At 39.6% G+C, this 22481-nt stretch overlaps 1 protein-coding gene across 1 annotated transcript in view; it reads left to right on the top strand.

Moving 5' to 3' along the window:
- The window catches only part of CCDC17 (coiled-coil domain containing 17), a 30266-nt gene extending 8120 nt beyond the window's left edge, over positions 1–22146 (top strand). Inside the window, exons 3-6 of the mRNA XM_053693208.1 lie at positions 2746–2961; positions 5064–5286; positions 5373–5483; positions 21959–22146. Of these exons, the coding sequence (XP_053549183.1) occupies positions 2746–2961; positions 5064–5286; positions 5373–5483; positions 21959–22117 (709 nt within the window). The 3' untranslated portion in view covers positions 22118–22146. The remainder of the gene's footprint in view (positions 1–2745; positions 2962–5063; positions 5287–5372; positions 5484–21958) is intronic.
- The last annotated feature ends 335 nt before the right edge of the window (positions 22147–22481 follow it).

Here is a 22481-nt window from a genome sequence, read left to right as displayed (position 1 = left end):
GATATTGTCTTTTCTACAAGAGGGTTTAGAAAAGGGCTTATCCGCTAGTTCGTTAAAGGGACAGATTTCTGCTCTGTCTATTCTTCTACACAAGCCTCTGGCAGAAATTCCAGACGTTCAGGCTTTTTGTCAGGCTTTGGCTAGGATTAAGCCTGTGTTTAAGACTGTTGCTCCGCCGTGGAGCTTAAACTTAGTTCTTAACGTTCTGCAAGGCGTTCCATTTGAACCCCTGCATTCCATTGATATCAAGCTGTTATCTTGGAAAGTTCTGTTTTTGATGGCTATTTCCTCGGCTCGAAGAGTCTCTGAGTTATCTGCCTTACATTGTGATTCTCCTTATCTGATTTTTCATTCAGACAAGGTAGTTCTGCGTACTAAACCTGGGTTCTTACCTAAGGTAGTTTCTAACAGGAATATCAATCAAGAGATTGTTGTTCCATCATTGTGTCCTAACCCTTCTTCAAAGAAGGAACGACTTTTGCATAATCTGGACGTAGTCCGTGCCCTGAAGTTCTATTTGCAGGCAACTAAAGATTTTCGTCAAACTTCTTCCCTGTTTGTCGTTTACTCTGGACAGAGGAGAGGTCAAAAGGCTTCGGCTACCTCTCTCTCCTTTTGGCTTCGTAGCATAATACGTTTAGCCTATGAGACTGCTGGACAGCAGCCTCCTGAAAGAATTACAGCTCATTCTACTAGAGCTGTGGCTTCCACCTGGGCCTTTAAAAATGAGGCTTCTGTTGAACAGATTTGCAAGGCTGCGACTTGGTCTTCACTTCACACTTTTTCAAAGTTTTACAAATTTGACACTTTTCCTTCTTCGGAGGCTATTTTTGGGAGAAAGGTACTTCAGGCAGTGGTTCCCTCCGTTTAAAGTTCCTGCCTTGTCCCTCCCTTCATCCGTGTACTTTAGCTTTGGTATTGGTATCCCATAAGTAATGGATGACCCGTGGACTGACTACACTTAACAAGAGAAAACATAATTTATGCTTACCTGATAAATTTATTTCTCTTGTAGTGTAGTCAGTCCACGGCCCGCCCTGTCTTTTAAGGCAGATCTAAATTTTAATTAAACTCCAGTCACCACTGCACCCTATGGTTTCTCCTTTCTCGTCTAGTTTCGGTCGAATGACTGGATATGACATGTGAGGGGAGGAGCTATATAGCAGCTCTGCTTGGGTGATCCTCTTGCAACTTCCTGTTGGGGAAGAGATATAATCCCAAAAGTAATGGATGACCCGTGGACTTACTACACTACAAGAGAAATAAATTTATCAGGTAAGCATAAATTATGTTTTTGTGAGGTTCTGCATCCCCATATCCCCATATACAGTGCTTTTTTTATTTTTTTATTTTCGTGGATTGATATTTCTTATGACTCAGAGTATAGTTATTCAGAAAGCCTCCCCCTGAGGAGCACTTTCCAGCAAAGAATAGTTCTAGACATTCAAGCTCTTGGGTGGGTATTTTAAAATACAATCAAAAAGCCAAATGCAAAGGGTAGTAGGTAGTTATGTGCTCCCAACCTTCCTTTGTTTTTTAAACACGCTTACTACTACTGGCTTTTCACAGTATTACACAGGGATTTAGAGGATTTACTGAGGAACCTCTGGCCTTCAGCTGCTTTAGTTACCCTAATGATGCCCACAATGAGGTCTCCATGACGATAACTTACTATCTGCTCCCTTATTGGTTGTTCTACCACCTATCCCCAGTAAAACAACATTCCAACAGCTGTGAATGGCTCAGCCTGTTCAGCAGATTTGCACCTGCCCAAAATTTAATTCCACTCTAGAATCTATAATGAGGGAAAAATAAAAGTTTTACTCCACAATTTGTTTAAGCCATGTCTCTGCAATATACCTCTTTTCTATCTTTGGCTTTTAGAATTTGCTGGCTGATGTCCAGCAAATTGCCTTTAAGAATTTTGTGCATTGGCCTTGCTACAGTCAAATCTAATAGACTAACAGCAATTGCTTAATGGGACATGAAGTCCAACATTTTTTTTTCATGATTCAGATAGAGCACACAACTTTCCAATTTACTTTTGTTATCAAATTAGCTTCATGCAATGCAATACTGGTAGCTAACTGAGACAAAGACAAGAGGCATATATGTGCAGCCAACAATCAGCAGTCAGCTCCCAGTAGTGATATGGCTGCACCTCACTGACGAGGCTCAAAGGAGGCCAAAGCGATAGTCTGGGGTTGCCATTCCCCTTATTCTGAGAATTGCCTGGTATTTCGGGGCTGGACTGACCTTGTTAGGCAGGATCAGACTGATATACTTCAGGGACATTTTCCTCTGTTAAAAGCACAATTGGGCTAAATGAAGCTACTCCCAGGTGGTAACTGGGCCCTAGAACAAGCCACTGAGCTGTTGTTCATTCCTGGCAGATTTCTTCTGTTTGTAATTGTAGCTCCCAGTAGTGCATTGTTCAGCAAAGGATACCAAGCAAGGGATTCAAATTAGATAACGGATGTTGGAAAATTGGAAACTTGAGCTTAGAGTTAAATATTATGGGTGCAGGTTTTATAGATGAGGGACCTCATTTTGTGCAACCTATTCCTGTCTTTATTTTTTTATATTATTTAAATCCCCTATCTCCTTTAACTTTTGTGTAGAACAACAGACGTAAAAAAGCAAATGAAAACACCCCTGTTATGTTCTTTTGTCGTTCTTGTCTTTTCGATGCTGTTTAATTTGCTGTCTTTGTTTTACTTACACTCCTGTCCTTAATGTCTACAGCGCTGGCTTTGTTATATTTTATGACTATCTGCTGGGGTTAGAGCCAACATTGCAGAAGCTACGTGTTGTCAGCGGTCTGTACAGTAACGGGCACAGGATGGGACAGGCTACCTCTCTGCCTGATGTCCTGTGCGAGATGTGGCATTCATCTAACCACTTAACAAATGCACCAAGAGGAAATGTTGCAATGCTTTCTACAAAGCAGCCAATCCCCAGGTAAAGAGAAACACTGTATTTATATTTCACATCTCTGTTATAATGTTACATCATTACCAAAACACAACCATTGTCCTTTTATTATAACCACATTTTTGTTATTAAAGGGACATAATACTCGTATGCTAAATTGCTTAAAAGGGATGCAGGTTGTTTAACCGTAGAAAGCTGACATGAAAATATCAACTGAACATCTCTAGGTAAAAAGGGAAGATGTTTTACCTCAAAATTTCTTCAGCTCATGCTATGGTAACCGTCATGCTACAGCTGCTGTCCAGCTGCAAGTTGGAAAAAATAAAATAAAAAAACCAATAGCCATTCAGCAGTGCTGAGATCATGCTTTGCTTTTCTGTGATCTCATGAGATTTCACTGAAATCATGTGAGATTTCATAGTAAACTTTCTTAAACTGAGGAGGGAAATAACATGGCTGTGCCTGCACATGAAAGATATACACTCCCTTGGAAGTCCTGGGACTTGTATCCTCATTGGCTGATTAAAGTCTCTTTACAGTGGGGTGTGAATACTTAGGACATTTTGAGGTAAAATAACTTTTTTTTCTGCATAGAGATGTTCAGGTGATATTTACTTGTCAGCTTTTTACAGTTATGCTGCATCACTTTCAAGTGCTTTAACATTTGGGTATCATGTCTCTTTAAGTTATCTTTTCTTTTTTTTTTTTCTCAATGCTTATGCCAGGATTTTGTTTTAGTGGGTGGGTCCTAGCTGGTGATAATCTTCTAAATTCCCTTGGTGATCATGTTACATTTTTCTAAAATTTAAAGGGACATTAAAGAAATATTATGGTTATTTTTTTCTTATACATCCATAATAGATGCTATTAACCCCTTCGGGACCAGGCATTTCAGACAAAAACTTCCCCAAAAGACCAGTGCATTTTTAGCTTTTTTGCCATCACTACATTTAAACAGAAATAGAGCCTTTTTTATATGTTTATATACATATATATATATATATATATATATATATATATATATATATTCATATATACATATAAAAAAAAAAATTTTTAGTAGACAACCCAAAGTATTGATCTAGACCCATTTTGGTATATTTCATGCTACCATTTCACCACCAAATGCGATCAAATAAAATAAAATACAAACAGCTTGTGCAATCATGGCACAAATGGTTGTAAAAGCTTCTCTGGGATCAGAAATAGCAGACATATATGGCTTTGCCCTTGCTTTTTGGTAATTATAAAGCCGCCAATTGCAGCTGCACACCACACCATTCCCACCCCCTGATCCCTCTCAAACAGCTCTCTTCCCTCCCTCACCTCCCAATGGTTCCCCCCATCTTAAGTACTGGCAGACAGTCTGCCAGAATGCAGTTTTATCTGCCAGTACCCAGTTTTCCAAAATTTGCCAACTAAATTTAATAACATTAAAAAAATGTAGTGTAGCTGCCCCCCACCTCATTTACCCCCTCCTAGATCAATTTCCCACCCTCTTATCCCACCTCCTCAGCATGATCCCCCTACTCTCCCCTCCCTGCCACTCTGAGTTTTTTTTTTCCATAGCGTAGTGGTCCCGCCCCTCCTTAGATTTGAAAAACCGGGGTTTCAAGAAAACCTTTGCAGTAATTACTGCTTACTTAGATAAATTCATATATGATTGAGTCCAGGGCCACTATTAACAGACCGATTTATGTATAACAGTGTAAACATAATGCTCTAGGCTCTTTACAATATGTAAAACTATGAAGGACAACATAGATATTGCTTGGAATGAGACACGCTCCACTCACCTTTGTCCTGAAGGTCCCTAAGGGCTTCCTGTTTAATGCCAGACCATACCGTTTTTTTGCTACACGTAATTAAACATTTTCTATTACACTATGAAAGTATTTCAAGTTGCTTTAATTAATGACAAATATCATGGATTTAGAAGAAAATAATTTATTAAGCACTATAATTGCAGCCAATAAAACCAAACAGTATGGTGTTGGACCAGGGGAGTACCAGTAGAGGCCACTAAGAAACCTGTTTTTAATCAGATATATATTTTTTTAACCTCTCATTTTTGCTTTATATTCCCACATATTATACACTAATGATGTTTCATGTTTTGTTTATTTCAGGGTTCGGCCAGGATCCACCATAGCTTTAGTTATGGAGCTACAGGCATCAGGAGGATTCAACTCTTACGGTCAGGAGGTTCAGCGCTTATTGTCTTGTGGTTGGACAAAACTGGACTTGTTTGACCAACATAACCAGGTGCTGAGTGGTCGGTGGAAGCTGCCAGTAAGAGCTCTCCCATTACGGCCGGGTTTGAGCATTGGACAGCTGAACACAATTCCTCAGGTAGAATCACAATGAATTTAACAATCTTATTAACTTTACAAACAAGTAAAATAGATGTCACAGCCTCTAAATATATCTGTTTACAGGTTGGGAAAGCAGAGCTGTTTATACGTGTTGTGAATGCCAGGGATGCAGATATTCAGTCTATGGCAGAGATAGATCCTAAGAATGCCTCTCTCTACCAGTACCCTCCTATGGTGAGTTATTAATAAATGACCAGTGATCATATACATATTGTTTGTAAGCACTGCCATATTTATAGTGCTTAGTACAGGGTTCTTCAAACTTTTTTTTCTTAAGACCCAGTGCAATAATGCCACATATCTTCACGACCCTATTATTATTTTTTTGGCAAAGTAACTAAAATGTGTGCATATCTTATTACTGATTGTAGTCAAACTTGAAAGTGTTATAAAAGGTAATAGTGCACACTATTATACAACACACACTCATACATCACACACACAAAAATACAAAACACACACTATCATAGAACACACATATACCAAACACACTCTCATACCAAACACACACACTCATACAACATTCACATCACACACACTCTCCTGCAAGACACACTCTTCGCGACCCAGTAAACATGGTGCTGCGACCCAGTAATGGGTCCCGACCCGTGGTTTGAAGAACCCTGGCATAGTACATGGCTAGAAGTATACAAAGTAAATTAAGTAGGCGTCGTTGGAAGAGGATGGCTCGTTTGAAGAAGGCTCCGCTCCGGATGGATGAAGATTGAAGACGTCGCTTGGATGAAGACTTCTATCGGATGGAAGACCTCTTCAGCGCCCCTTTGATGATGACTTCGGCTGCTGCGGATGTCCTCTTCTGTTCCATCGGTGGTCGGCTGGCTGAAGACGGCTAATGGTAGGATGATCTTCAGGGGGTTAGTGTTTTTTTAAGGGGTTTTGGGTGGGTTAGAGTAGGGGTATGTGGGTGGTGGGTTTTAATGTTGGAGGGGGTTGTATTTTTTTTAACATGCAAAAGAGCTGAATACTTTGGGGCATGCCCCGCAAAAGGCCCTTTTAAGGGCTAGTAAGGTAATAGAGCTGTTAACTTTCGTAATTTAGAATAGGGTAGGGCATTTTTTTTTATTTTGGGGGGCTTTGTTATTTTATTAGGGGACTTAGTTTAGGTGTAATTAGCTTAAAAATCTTGTAATATTTTTTTATTTTTTGTAATTTAGTTAGTTTATTTAATTGTATTTAATTGTAGGTATTTGTAGTTAATTAATTTAATTTATTTAATGATAGTGTAGTGTTAGGTTTAATTGTAACTTAGGTTAGGATTTATTTTACATGTAATTTTGTATTTCTTTTAGCTAGGCAGTTATTAAATAGTTAATAACTATTTAATAACTATTCTCCCTAGTTAAAATAAATACAAAGTTACCTGTAAAATAAATATAAATCCTAAAATAGCTACAATGTAATTATTAATTATATTGTAGCTATCTTAGGGTTTATTTTACAGGTAAGTATTTATTTTTAAATAGGAATAATTTAGTTAATGATAGTGTAGTGTTAGGTGTAATTGTAACTTAGGTTAGTTTTTATTTTACAGGTAAATTTGTCTTTATTTTAACTAGGTAGCTATTAAATAGTTAATAACTATTTAATAGCTATTGTGCCTAGTTAAAATAAATTGAAATTTGCCTGTAAAATAAAAATAAATCCTAAAATAGCTACAATATAATTATTAGTAATATTGTAGCTATATTAGGGTTTATTTTATAGGTAAGTATTTAGTTTTAAATAGGAATAACTAATTTAATAAGAGTAATATTTATTTAGATTTATTTAATTAATATTTAAGTTAGGGGGTGTTAGGGTTAGGGTTAGACTTAGGTTTAGGGGTTAATAATTTTATTATAGGTTGCAGCGGTATAGGGGGGGCAGGATAGGGGTTCATAAATGTATTATAGGTGGCGACGGTGTAGGGGGGCAGATTAGGGGTTAATAAGTTTAATATAGGTGGCGGTGGGGTCCGGGAGCGGCGGTTTAGGGGTTAAACAATTTATTTAGTTGCGGCGTGGTACGGGATCGGCAGAATAGGGGTTAATAAATTTATTATAGGTGGCGGCGGTATAGGGGGGCAGGATAGGGGTTAATAGGTATTATGTAGATGGCGGCGGGGTCCGGGAGCGGCAGTTTAGGGGTTAATCAGTTTATTAGAGTGGCGGTGGGCTCCGGGAGCGGCGGTTTAGGGGTTAATACATTTATTATAGTTGCGTCGGGGTTTAGGAACGGCGGTTTAGGGGTTAATAACTTTATTTAGTTGCGGGGGGGCTCTGGGGGCGCCGGTATAGGGGGTAGAACAGTATAATATAGTGTGAGTGCTTAGTGACAGGGGTATCAATAAAGCTGGGAAAAAGCCGAAGAGCAGCGAGATCGGATGATTGATAACTATCACAGTCCGCTGCTAATCGCCCCGTACTTGGTGCGCAGCTTTTTTACAGCTTTTTTTATAACTTTGGCGAGCCTCTTCAGGTCCGCGGCGGCGATGTGAGGCGAGCTTAGGCAGGCGTATTGGGGCCGGCGATGGCAGGTACGTAGACACGTAGATACGTTGATAACTAGAGGCCAATGTATCACACAAGCAGTAGGTGTCACATTTAACAATACAATGTATCACACAAGCAGTAGGTGTTACAGTTTAACAATACAATGTATCACACAAGCAGTATGTGTCACATTTAACAATACAATGTATCACACAAGCAGTAGGTGTCACAGTTAACAATACAATGTATCACACAAGCAGTAGGTGTTACAGTTTAACAATACAATGTATCACACAAGCAGTAGGTGTTACATTTAACATTACAATGTATCACACAAGCATTAGGTGTCAGTTTAACAATACAATGTATCAAACAAGCAGTAGGTGTCAGTTTAACAATACAATGTATCACACAAGCAGTAGGTGTTACATTTAACATTACAATGTATCACACAAGCAGTAGGTGTCAGTTTAACAATGCAATGTATCACACAAGCAGTAGGTGTCAGTTTAACAATGCAATGTATCACACAAGCAGTAGGTGTCACATGTTTAATAATACAATGTTTGACACAAGCAGTAGGTGTCACATGTTTAACAATACAATGCATCACACAAGCAGTAGGTGTCACATTTAACAATACAATGTATCACACAAGCAGTAGGTGTCACAGTTTAACAATACAATGTATCACTCAAACAGTAGGTGTCACATTTAACAATACAATGTATCACACAAGCAGAAGGTGTCACATTTAACAATACAATGTATCACACAAGCAGTAGGTGTCACATTTAACAATACAATGTATCACACAAGCAGTAGGTGTCACATTTAACAATACAATGTATCACACAAGCAGTAGGTGTCACAGTTAACAATACAATGTATCACACAAGCAGTAGGTGTTACAGTTTAACAATACAATGTATCACACAAGCAGTAGGTGTTATATTTAACATTACAATGTATCACACAAGCATTAGGTGTCAGTTTAACAATACAATGTATCACATAAGAAGTAGGTGTTACATTTAACATTACAATGTATCACACAAGCAGTAGGTGTCAGTTTAACAATACAATGTATCACACAAGCAGTAGGTGTCACAGTTAACAATACAATGTATCACACAAGCAGTAGGTGTTACAGTTTAACAATACAATGTATCACACAAGAAGTAGGTGTTATATTTAACATTACAATGTATCACACAAGCATTAGGTGTTAGTTTAACAATACAATGTATCACACAAGCAGTAGGTGTTACATTTAACATTACAATGTATCACACAAGCAGTAGGTGTCAGTTTAACAATACAATGTATCACACAAGCAGTAGGTGTTACATTTAACATTACAATGTATCACACAAGCAGTAGGTGTCAGTTTAACAATACAATGTATCACACAAACAGTAGGTGTCACAGTTTAACAATACAATGTATCACACAAGCAGTAGGTGTCACAGTTTAACAATACAATGTATCACACAAACAGTAGGTGTCACATTTAACAATACAATGTATCACACAAGCAGTAGGTGTTACAGTTTAACAATACAATGTATCACACAAGCAGTAGGTGTTACAGTTTAACAATACAATGTATCAAACAAGCAGTAGGTGTCACAGTTTAACAATGCAATGTATCACACAAGCAGTAGGTGTCACATTTAACAATACAATGTATCACACAAGCAGTAGGTGTCACATTTAACAATACAATGTATCACACAAGCAGTAGGTGTCACATTTAACAATACAATGTATCACACAAGCAGTAGGTGTTACAGTTTAACAATACAATGTATCAAACAAGCAGTAGGTGTCACAGTTTAACAATGCAATGTATCACACAAGCAGTAGGTGTCACATTTAACAATACAATGTATCACACAAGCAGTAGGTGTCACATTTAACAATACAATGTATCACACAAGCAGTAGGTGTCACATTTAACAATACAATGTATCACACAAGCAGTAGGTGTTGTAGTTTAACAATACAATGTATCACACAAGCAGTAGGTGTCACAGTTAACAATACAATGTATCACACAAGCAGTAGGTGTTACAGTTTAACAATACAATGTATCACACAAGCAGTAGGTGTTATATTTAACATTACAATGTATCACACAAGCATTAGGTGTCAGTTTAACAATACAATGTATCACACAAGCAGTTGGTGTTACATTTAACATTACAATGTATCACACAAGCAGTAGGTGTCAGTTTAACAATACAATGTATCACACAAGCAGTAGGTGTCAAATTTAACAATACAATGTATCACACAAGCAGTAGGTATCACATTTAACAATACAATGTATCACACAAGCAGTAGGTGTCACAGTTTAACAATACAATATATCACGCAAGCAGTAGGTGTCACAGTTTAACAATACAATGTATCACACAATCAGTAGGTGTCACAGTTTAACAATACAATGTATCACACAAGCAGTAGGTGTCACATTTAACAATACAATGTATCACTCAAGCAGTAGGTGTCACATTTAACAATACAATGTATCACACAAGCATTAGGTGTCACATGTTTAATAATACAATGTATGACACAAGCAGTAGGTGTCACATGTTTAATAATTCAATGTATGACACAAGCAGTAGGTGTCACATTTAACAATACAATGTATTACACAAGCAGTAGGTGTCACATTTAACAATACAATGTATCACACAAGCAGTAGGTGTCACATTTAACAATACAATATATCACACAAGCAGTAGGTGTCACATTTAACAATACAATGTATCACACAAGCAGTAGGTGTCACATTTAACAATACAATGTATCACACAAGCAGTAGGTGTCACATTTAACAATACAATGTATCACACAAGCAGTAGGTGTTAAATTTAACAATACAATGCATCACACAAGCAGTAGGTGTCATATTTAACAATTCAATGTATCAAACAAGCAGTAGGAGTTACATTTAACAATACAATGTATCACACTGTCAGGGTTTTTTCCCTGCTTTGTTTGCCATGTGCTGCTGGCATCCATTTTACTCTCTTGCTGAGCATACTGTGTGATGCTGCTCATTTCCTGCACTTCCTTTTATGGCCAGACTGGTGTACATCATCCGTGTGAGACAGGATGCAGTCTCAGAATTGTGATGTCATCACTTATTATTTAAAGGGCCTCTGTTCAGTATTGCGTTGTCTCAGACCTGTTTGTGAGTTCTCCTGTGTATTACCTGGCTGTTTGACTTCCCTCCTGGTTCCTGATCCCTGGCTTGTTCCTGACTCTACTGTTCTCCTTTTTCCTGATTCTGGCTCGTCTGACTACTCGCTTTGGCTCCTGACTCGGCTCGTCTGACTACCAGCTCTGGTTTTGATTCCTGGATTGTTATTTGACTTGTGAACTTTTTATTATTTTTTGCTATTAATAAAGGTGTGATTATTTTTGCACTTCTCGTCTCAGTCTGATTCCTGACATTATGCAAGGGCCATAAATCCTAATGGTGCTAATAATCCACCTTTACCTGCCATAATTTCCAGGATGGATGAACAGGATCACCACTTGGATCAATTTGCACTAGCCCTGCAAACCCTGCTGACTCGCACTGCACATTTGGACCAAAGTGTCCCGCAAGTTATGGCTGCTCCTGTTTCCGCTGCTGCATCTAGTCCTACCAGGAGCATTTCCGGTTCTGCACCTTTACCTCAGCGATATAGAGGCGTTCCTAATCAGTGCAGAGGGTTTTTTAACCAGGTGGGCATTTACTTTGAGATGTTACCTCAGGCGTTTCCCTCTGACAGAGCTAAGGTGGGATTTCTCATCTCATTACTCTCTGACACAGCTCTTGCCTGGGCTAATCCCTTGTGGGAGACCAATAAACCTGTGATTTCAAATTACCTTGAATTTCTGGCCTCCTTTCGAAGGGTATTTGATGTTCCGGCTCGCTCCTCCTCTGTTGCTTAACGACTCATGTCCATTCAGCAAGGTACAAGATCTGTTGCTCAGTATGCCATTGAGTTCCGTACGCTTGCCACAGAGGTAGGTTGGAACAATGAAGCCCTTGTTACTGCCTTCTTTCATGGGCTCTATGATGCAATTAAAGACGAAGTTGCTGCCAGAGATTTACCAGAAGATCTCGGGTCATTGGTGTCTTTCTTGATCCTAATTCACATCAGACTAAGTGAGAGGCCCTCTTTCAAGGAGCGCTTGCAGAAGCCTCCTGTTCCGTTGTCTCCGTGTTCATTCCAAGCCATGCCTCCCTCTCCTCCCATACCTCCTGGTCCCGAGTCACCAGGTACTGCTGAGCCGATGCAGTTGGGATTCACGCGTCTCTCCATGGCGGAGAGGGCCTTTAGGAGGAGGGAGGGGCTCTGCCTCTATTTGGGTTACAGGGCCACCTTTTGAAGTCTTGTCCTACACGGCCGGGAAACGCTCACACCTAAGGTCCTGTCGGGGGCAGACCTTGGGTGGTTTATCCTTGTCCCCGGAACCGCTAAAGGAGAAACCTTTGGTCACAGCTGTCCTTTCCTGGGTGGACTCCTCCATAGTCACCCAGGCTCTTGTTGACTCCGGTGCTGCAGACTATTTCATTGACAGTGCTTTTGTATCAAAGCACTCCATTCCTGTTTTGCCTCGTTCCGCTTGCTATTGAGGCCATTGATGGCAGGCCCTTTCAGCCTGCACTCGTTACTCACGAAACTGCTCCGTTATCCATGACTGTTGGGGCTCTCCATTTTGAAACCCTCCAGTTCCAGGTGATAAACTCTCCGCATTTTCCGGTTGTTCTGGGTTATCCCTGGCTCCAAAAGCACAATCCCAGTCTCGACTGGCGCAGGTCCAAAATTTTGTTGTGGTCTCCACAATGTATTTCTACTTGTCTTCAGAAACCAGTTAAAGTCTTGTGCACGTCTTCGGAATCTCAATTGCCAGAGGAGTACCGAGAGTTCTTAGACGTTTTTGACAAGGTGCGTGCCGGTACGTTGCATCCTCACCGGCCTTACGATTGTGCCATAGACCTGCAACCCGGAGCATCCTGCTGTTTTCCAGGAATTTATTAATGATGTCCTACGGGATATGTTGCAACAGTGTGTTGTGGTGTACTTAGACGACATCCTCATACACTCACCCACACTTGTGGCTCATCGTTCTGATGTTACACGGGTTCTTCAGAGACTACGTAAGAACGGCCTGTTTTGTAAACTCGAGAAATGTGAGTTCCATCAGACTCAAGTAACCTTCCTAGGTTATGTTATCTCCATTGCAGGGTTCTCCATGGATCCTGACAAGTTATCTGCAGTTCTGCAGTGGCCTCGCCCAGTTGGTCTTCGGTCTATTCAACGTTTTTTGGGGTTCGCCAATTACTATAGAAAGTTTATTAAAAACTTTTCTTCCTTGGTCAAACTTATAACAGACATGACCCGTAAAGAGAATGATCCACTCCATTGGTCACCTAATGCCATTAAGACCTTTGATAGTCTTAAGACTGCCTTTGCTGCCGCTCCAGTTCTGGCTCATCCTAACCCTGTCCTGCCTTTCGTTCTTGAGGTTGATGCGTCTGAGACTGGAGTAGGTACCCTCTTGTCTCAACGTCCTACGCCTAATGGTTCCTTGCATCCGTGTGGTTTCTTCTCTAAGAAATTGTCTCCAGCAGAGTGCAATTATGAAATTGGTGACAGGGTATTACTGGCCATAATTTTGGCACTCAAGGAATGGAGGCATCTTCTCGAGGGTACTAGCATGCCAGTGCTCATTCTTACTGACCACAAGAATTTAACTTATCTATCTGAAGCAAGGAGACTTCAGTTTGGGGGCGGAGCAAGCAGGTAGCTGCCATCGGCTACGTTTCTCAGTGTTTGGGAACTTAATATTCTCCACTCTGACGAAGTTTACCTTGCCCAGATTAGATTGTGCTAGGGCTGGTATAGGATCTGAGGATCTCAGCAGGAAGTCCACAATTGGCAATATATTGCTTTGTTGCTAAAGCACTTCATCCTACAGATTAATGTTTTAAGAATTTTATTACCAGCTAATTAACTGTGCACACTGACTTTACATCAACGCCGCTCCTTTTTGCCTACCTGTGTACACTGAGGCGCACAGCTGATTTGGGTTGCCGGCCAGGTGGATGGGCTTGTAGCTGTTCGGCTTGGACCGGGAGTGTGTTGGCGTAAGCAGCGGCAGTGTATTCACACAGGAAGCCTTAAGCTGTTTTCGTCTAAGAGTCTCTGATTGAACAGCAGGTCACTGGCAGGGATGGGCAAATCGCACAGCCTCCGTGTTCTTGGTTTCACACAGTGAGCCTGTGAGACTGTGAGTATGGCTGGGTGATCAGAGGAAGCTCAGCTGGGAATGTGTAAATTTGGAAATCCGGAGCCGAGCCTAAAGGTGTTGGAGCTGTCGGAGGAACGGGCAAATCCCGTGGTCCTCCATAACCATATTGGTTCCCGTGTTTTTGTATGGGCAGAAGTTCCGGTATATGCACGGCTTTATTATAGTCAGTCCCATCCTTCTCTGCTTGTGTGTCTGTTTGGTCCCGGTGTGGATCTAGGAGGCGGCCTGTTACATTAAATTTCAAGTGCTCTTTCCTGGAGGATTGCAGCAACATAAGCCGTTGAGGAAGCATCGCCTGGAGTCCCCCCCCCCCCCGATCCGTGTCACGCTGTTGGGGTGAGAATTTGTCTATAATAAACTGTATAAGTATGGCAACATATAAGAAATTTCTGTGAGCCGTGTCAAGTGTGATTTGCTACACGCAAGAACTTGCAGATACATTGTTTCATTAGCCTCCTTGAGATTAGAGGCTACAAGAGATTATCTAACTACACTCTTGGACTAAAAACTTTATACCATAAAGGCATTGTTTGTCTTCCCTGGGTGTCTATTTTTCTGTGTGCTTTTTTTTTTTTTTCTTGCTATAGAATTGTGTGTCTATAATATAGGTTGTATTGTTCTGTTTTGTGTTTTAGCTAAGATGTATGAACAATGGTAACACATTAATAGGTTATAGCTAGTTGTATAAATCTCTAAGCTATATGGTGTTTATGGTTTTCTGATAAGTATAAGACTTGAAGGTTTTTTTTTTTTAGGTCAACTTTAGTAATTCTATAGACTGTGTTATAACCCCCTTAAAAAACTCAACCAGAAGGGAGGCTCCCCTTTTTTTTTTCACTTTAGTAGTTAGTTTTTTGAAGAGTTTACTCTAAACACATCATTTCAGCTGTGTCCTTACGGGTGTGTTCGGACCTGACTGACCTACAACACACAAAAAAAATATATATATTTTTTCCCTTTTATTATATAAGCAGTACACTGTTACTTTGAGCACACAGGGATATCTCCCTACTATTATGCAGGAAGCGGTGGATTTTTTTCCCCCTCAATTTAGTAGTACACTGTCACCTTGAGTACAAGGTGACATCTTACTAATACCACGCGAAAGTGGTGATTTTTCTTTCCTTTTTTTTTTTTCCCCCCCTTCACGATTTGGTGTTTGCAAATAGATTCGCCAGATATTTAACGGTTGGTTTTAGCTTTTTTTTAATGGATAGATATATATCTCACCTTAAAAGTGCCGCCCCCAGTATGCCTCCTAAACAAAAAGATAGGAAAGGGAATTCTAAAAATGCAGAGGTGGTCCTAGATATATCTCAAGAGCGGGGAGCAACCAGCGTTTGTTTCAATGATATGGCAGAGTTAGCCTCTGAAGTGGCAAAAATTGATTACACCCCATCTAGATGTGATTAAACAGGAAATTAAATCTGAGATTTCTAACTTGACGACAGAAGTTAGGCAGTTTACAGCCAGAATGGAGGAGGTAGAGACAAGAGTGTCTGATCTGGAAGACAGAGTGAATCGTTTTGTTCCTACTTCAACGGCACATGACAAAGCCATTGCTTTGTTACAGTCTAGAATTGAAGATCTGGAAGATCGATCGAGATACAACAACCTGAGAATTATTGGCATTCCAGATTTTCAAGATCTAATGGCTTTTGTTTCTGTTACCCTGCCTCAGACACTCCTGATCCCCCCTCCTTCCGTTCCGTTTCAGATACAAAGAGTTCATAGAATTGGTTTCGTTAGAGAGAATTCTGTGGAAGCTAAGCCAAGACCCATCATTTTTAAATTTGTCAATTATCAAGATAAAATGCTGTATTTGAAATATTATAGGAAACTTAATTCCCTCTTGATTGGTTCACATAAGATTTTGATTTTCCAAGACTTCTCTTGGGAGACGTCATCTAAAAGGAGAGAAATGTCCCCATTTTATGCAAAACTGATGAAAGTGGGTTGTAATGTTAGATTAATTTACCCTGCTAAACTGATAGTCAATAAAGAAGGGGTCTCTTATACGTTAAATAATGTGAACAAAGCTGCTTCTTTCTGCAAAGAGATGGGTCTATTATAATGGAGTCAACTATTGTGGGGTAATTATCCCAGGTAAATCTTCTAAAATCAAGATGAAGTTAGTTTATATATTGTGTGTGGTTTTAATTAGGGGTTCCACCCTTTTTTTTTTTTTCCTCTCTCCTCTTCCCCCCCCAGGCGTAAGTGTAGTTTGGACATATGTCGACAACGTTTAAATTAGTATCCTGGAATGTTGGCGGCATTACTTCCCCAATAAAAAGGAAGTCAATAATTAAGCAGCTTGGCAAATCTAAGCCCGATATTGTCTTTTTACAGGAAATCCATCTAAAAACAACTGAAATTTCCAATTTACCCCTTATAATTCTCGGAAGAGAGGAGTGGCTATTCTTTTCAATAAATCTTTAGAGTATGTAATAGAGTCAAATATCTCTGATTCAGAGGGACATTTTCAAATTATAGAGATAACATATAACAAAACACGATTTATATTATGTAATGGTCCTAATAATGTTGACAGAAAATTTTGGAATAATTTAACACTCCTTTTACATAAATATATTGGTCAGAATCTCCTAGTGGCGGGAGATTTTAATTTAACAGCAGATCCCAACTTAGATAGATATAGTAAAATCATGCAGGGCTGTAGGGATAGGAAGACACGTATTTTGCAGAAGTTTTGTGCACATCTGGGACTGATTGATATCTGGCGCACTCAGAACCCGGATTTAAAATCTTACACCTGTGTTTCTAAAGGACATCAATCCTTGTCCAGAATCAATTTATTTTTGATTGCTGATTCCTTGATTGGGCTTGACTGGAAAGCAGATATTGGGGATATAGTAATTTCGGACCACGCTATTATTTCAATTGAGCTAAATGCCTCCTCTATACATCCGTCTTGTTATCAGCGTTTCTATTTCCCTAAATATCTAGTAAATAATAGCAATTTTCAAAATTGGCTTAAAGAGGAATGGAGAGCCTTTTGTAGTCATAATATTGACCACATAGAAAAGGCTGAGGTGTTTTGGGAAGCTGCCAAGGCAGTTCTAAGAGGGAATATTAAAGCTTATATCTGTCGTTTTAAAAAAAAAAAAGGTTTAAACAACAAGAAATTCAGATGTCAAACCAAGTCAAAAATGCATATAGAGGGTATTTAGGTAATTCTTCTAACTATCATTGGCGTAAATATATTAATGCTAAGGCCGCTCGAGATATTTTCATTAAACAGAAAACCATTAAAGAAAATCAAAAACAAAAAGCGTTATACGGGGGTTTTGTGGGTAGGTCCGCTAAATTTCTTCCTAGAATCACAAAAGTAATTAATAGGAATAGCATAGCGGCCATTAGATGTGGAACTGATAGATTCACTAATAACTCTGATATTGAAAGAATACTTTTTAACTACTTTAAAGAATTATATAAATGTGAGGATCGGGAGGTAGATAAGAAAAAGCTATTTTGGGATAAAATTAAGTGTCCCAAACTTCCAGCATAGAGTTTGGCTGAAATTAACTGTTCTATTTCAGAGGCTAAAATATTGACAGCCATTAAGGCTGCTAAAATTAATAAAGCGGCCCGACTAGATGGTCTACCTATTGAATTTTATAGGATTTTGCAGGCAGAAATTTCTCCTACATTAAAGAAATTGTTTAATACGTATTTCCTAAATAAATCTAAATGTTCCCCATATTTTGCAGACGCCAATATATCTGATTTCAAAAAAAGATAAAGATCCTGAACTTATGTCATCATATAGACCTATATCAGTGTTGAACGCTGATTACAAGATAGTAAATTCAATCATAGCAAATAGATTAAAGCCGCATCTAGGTCTAATTATCCACGAGAATCAATCAGGTTTCATGGCTGGGAGGAATCCGGTAAGAAATATGCGTAAGGTAATGACACTGCTTGATTTTTTTTTGGAATAAATTTAAGGCAGCTAGACATAGTGATATTGCGGACCTGGCATTATTGACAGTGGACGCAGAAAAAGCTTTCGATCGGATTTCCTGGGAGCATCTTTTCTATTCTCTAGAACAATTTGGTTTGACTGGACATTTCAACAATTTTATCCGTTTAATATATAGTTCACCAACTTCAGCCCTTATTATTAACAGGGAGATTTCTCATCAGTTAGTTTTGCAAAGGGGAACTAGACAAGGCTGCCCACTTTCTCCTTTACTCTTTAATGTTTCTTTAGAATCAGCTGGCGATCAACAGCTTGAGGGTATTTATTTAGGGAATAATAAATTAGTCTTGTTACTTTACGCCGATGATTTATTGCTGTTTTTGAGTAATGTTAAGAAGAACTTACCATATCTTCTTGATATTGTTGCAATATTTGGTCAAATTTCTGGATATAAAATTAACCTGTCTAAATCTGAACTCATGTGGCTGCATTAAAAGGATCACAGTATTAATCATTCATTTGTTGAAACCTCCCAGATTAACTACTTAGGGATCAGGCTATGTCCTAATCCTGAAGAATGGTATAATTTAAATTTCCCTAGATGCTTTGAGAATTGTAGGAGAAAGATGGAGGACTGGGTAAAGCTTCCTATTTCATTAACAGCGCGTATAATATTGATTAAAATTTATTGTTTCCGAAATTATATTATTTAATACAGAATATCCCAGTCAATATACATAAAACTGATATTAAAATACAATAAGTGTTGCTCCAAGTTTATTTGGAAAGGGGCTAAAGCACGTATTGCGGTTCATCGTCTTATGAATACCAAATTAGCCTCCAGTTTGGCTTTACCAAATATTCAATTTTATTGTCTTGCGGCATGTGTTAAGATTGCTTTAGACTGGGTTACTGAGCAGGAACAGGTAACTTCCCTGTTATAGGAATCATCGTTAGTGAAACCCTTTCAACTGAACGCTATTTTGCATTGTCCAATAACTTTGTTGCCTTCTTCGGTCTATGCGTTGATAACGATTACAAATATTATTATAGCGTCGCAGAAATGTTGTTCTGAGGTTGGCTGCTCCCCTTATATCTCAAAATTTCTTCCTATTACTGGTAACCCTAATTTTGTACATGGATTACAAATAATATATTTAGACAATGGGCGAGTAAGGGTCTGAAATATGTCTTACAAATTTTAGATATGGATTATTCTCCTCTAGCTTTCTCTGATTTACGCCAACAATATGGGCTTGGGAATCAAGATTTCTATGCATATCTACAGTTAAGACATTATTGTACGGAATTAAGGCAAAGTTTTGGGTTAGATTGTTCGTTTGCAGATCTTCATGACGTTTTTGAATGATGACAAATGTCTTGCTTATGCTTTGTTGGGTCCTGCGTGATGCCATAATGCCATGATTATTTCAGTTTTGTGCATGAATATTCAGTATTGTTTCTCTCTACTGAAGATTTAATAAAGTTTAAAAAAAATCTATCTGAAGCAAAATGTTTGTCGCCCCGACAGGCCAGATGGGCACTATTTTTGTCTCGGTTTAATTATGTGGTCTCCTACCTGCCTGGTAGTAAGAATGTTAGGGCTGATGCCCTCTCTCGACAATTTTCGCCTCTGTCCAAGGAGGAGTCTGTACCTACTCCAGTTATACCTATTGACCATATTTTGGCTACCATACGTACTAATATGACTTCTCACTTGAGGGAAGAGATTCTGGCTGCACAAACCAATGCACCTCCTGAGAAACCTAGTGGTAAGTGTTTTTGTTCCTGAGAATCTTCGAACTAAACTTTTGCACACTTACCACTATCCTAAAGCCGCAGGTCACCCAGACAAGAACCAAATGATTTGGTCTGTCACTCAACAATTCTGGTGGCCAGCTCTTTGTTCTGATGTTGCTGCGTATGTTGCCTCCTGCTCAGTTTGTGCACAGAATAAGACTCCTCAACGTCTTCCTGTGGGTCTTCTTCAACCTATTGCTAATGGTGAGCATCCTTGGACACATCTTTCCATGGACTTCATTGTCGAGCTCCCTGTTTCCAATGGCAATACTGTTATCCTTATGGTGGTTGACCGTTTTTCTAAAATGTCACATTGTATTCCCTTGAAGAAGTTGCCTACCGCTCAGGAGCTTGCTTCAATTTTTGCCCGGGAGGTCTTCCATTTACATGGGTTACCCAAGGAGATAGTGTCGGACCGGGGTAGCGAGTTTGTCTCCAGATGTTGCCGTTCCTTTCGTGCTCAAATGGGGATCCAGCTTTCCTTCTCCTCGGCATATCACCCTCAATCCAATGGGGCTGCGGAACGGTCTAATCAAGCTCTGGAACAGTTCCTCCATTGCTATGTCTCAGATCACAACAATAATTGGTCTGAACTGTTACCTTGGGCAGAGTTTGCTCTTAATAGTGCTATTAATGCTTCCTCCAAGTTATCCCCATTCATGGCGGATTATGGGTTTCAACCATCCTTGTTGCCCGATTCATTCATGTCTCAGGGTATTCCGGCTTTGGAGGAGCATCTCCGGCAACTCCGTTCCACATGGGTGAAGATTCAGGATTGCCTTCATCGTTCTATGCAGCGCCAAAAGTTCCAGGCTGATCGTAGGCGTCTGTCCGCGCCTTCCTACCAGGTTGGTGAGAGAGTTTGGCTGTCCTCCCGCAACTTGAACCTTCGTGTGCCTTCCAATAAACTGGCTCTCGTTATGTTGGTCCTTTTCGAATACTCCGACGGGTCAATCCTGTGGCCTACACTCTTGACCTATCTCCTGCAATGCGCATCTCCAATGTTTTCCATGTCTCCCTCTTGAATCCATTGGTTTGTAATCAGTTTATCACTGTGTTGCCTCGCCCCGTCCTATCTTTGTTTACAACCATGAGGAGTATGAGGTCAGCAGCATTATTGACTCTTGTATGTCCAGGGGCCGCGTACAGTATTTGGTTCATTGGAGGGGCTACGGTCCGGAGGAGCGTTCATGGGTTCCCTCCTCTGATGTTTATGCTCCTTCCCTCTTCCGTACCTTCCATGCCCGTTTCCCCAATAAGCCTTTTGTCCTTCCGCGGGGGAGGGGTCGTTGAAGGGAGGGTACTGTCAGGGTTTTTTCCCTGTTTTGTTTGCCATGTGCTGCAGGCAGACATTTTACTCACCTCTCTTGCTGAGCATACTGTGTGATGCTGCTCATTTCCGGCACTTCCTTTTATGGCCAGACTGGTGTACATCATCCGTGTGAGACAGGATATAGTCTCAGAATTGTGATGTCATCACTTTTTATTTAAAGGGCCTCTGTTCAGTATGCTTTGCCCTTGCGTTGTCTCAGACCTGTTTGCGAGAGCTCCTGTGTATTACCTGGCTGTCTGACGTCCCTCCTGGTTCCTGATCCCTGGCTTGTTCCTGACTCTGCTGTTCTCCTTGTTCCTGATTCCGGCTCATCTGACTACTCGCTTTGGCTCCTGACTCGGCTCGTCTGACTACCAGCTCTGGTTTTGATTCCTGGCTTGTTATTTGACTTGTGAACTTTTTATTATTTTTTGCTATTAATAAAGGTGTGATTATTTTTGCACTTCTTGTCTCAGTCTGATTCCTGGCACCCTGACACACACAAGCAGTAGGTGTTACATTTAACAATACAATGTATAACACAAGCAGTAGGTGTCACATTTAACAATACAATGTATCACACAAGCAGTAGGTGTCACATTTAACAATGCAATGTATCACACAAGCAGTAGGTGTCACATTTAACAATACAATGTATCACACAAGCAGTAGGTGTCACATTTTCCCATTGTGTAAGGATTTAAATAAAGTGTACTCAGAAGCAGCAACAATATATGAACCTCAATCTTGTTTTTAATTTTCTTTCATGTCACAGATGTCTGTTCCAGCTGTTTCAGTGATTGACAATCCAGCTCCTCAGACAGATTCTTTCCACCACTCTTCAAAAACTTTCAATCTGCCCCTTTTCCCCTACACTGATTATGTAGATCCTCCCCCAGTTCAGGAACTTCCCACAAAAGACAATCAGAGGTGAGAAGTCTAGATGTGACCTAAGCATTTGCTTCTATTGATATCACATTATTGTTTTTTTATTGAAAATGCATTATTGTAAAATGACCACAACTGTCAGCCTGCAGTACGGATGCCATATTATTAGGTGTCAACATAAAATGTAAATATTGCAACTTTGTTAAATAATATCTATTGTTCCTGTGAAATATTACTCATAAAGTAACCATTTTATTACTATACAATGCCCCTTAATGCAATTTGTTTAACCTAAATATTTTAAAAAATTTGTACAAACTGTACTTAATTTATATTATTTAATGATTATGTGTAAAATAAAATTGCATTAAATCTACCTCTGGGTTTTGTCTTATTTTTGGGAATGGAGT

The sequence above is a fragment of the Bombina bombina genome, chromosome 10 (assembly GCF_027579735.1).
Source record: "Bombina bombina isolate aBomBom1 chromosome 10, aBomBom1.pri, whole genome shotgun sequence".
Taxonomy (NCBI): Eukaryota; Metazoa; Chordata; class Amphibia; order Anura; family Bombinatoridae; genus Bombina; species Bombina bombina.
Note: the sequence above shows the minus strand (reverse complement) of the source record. Positions and strands in the feature narration are given on the sequence as shown.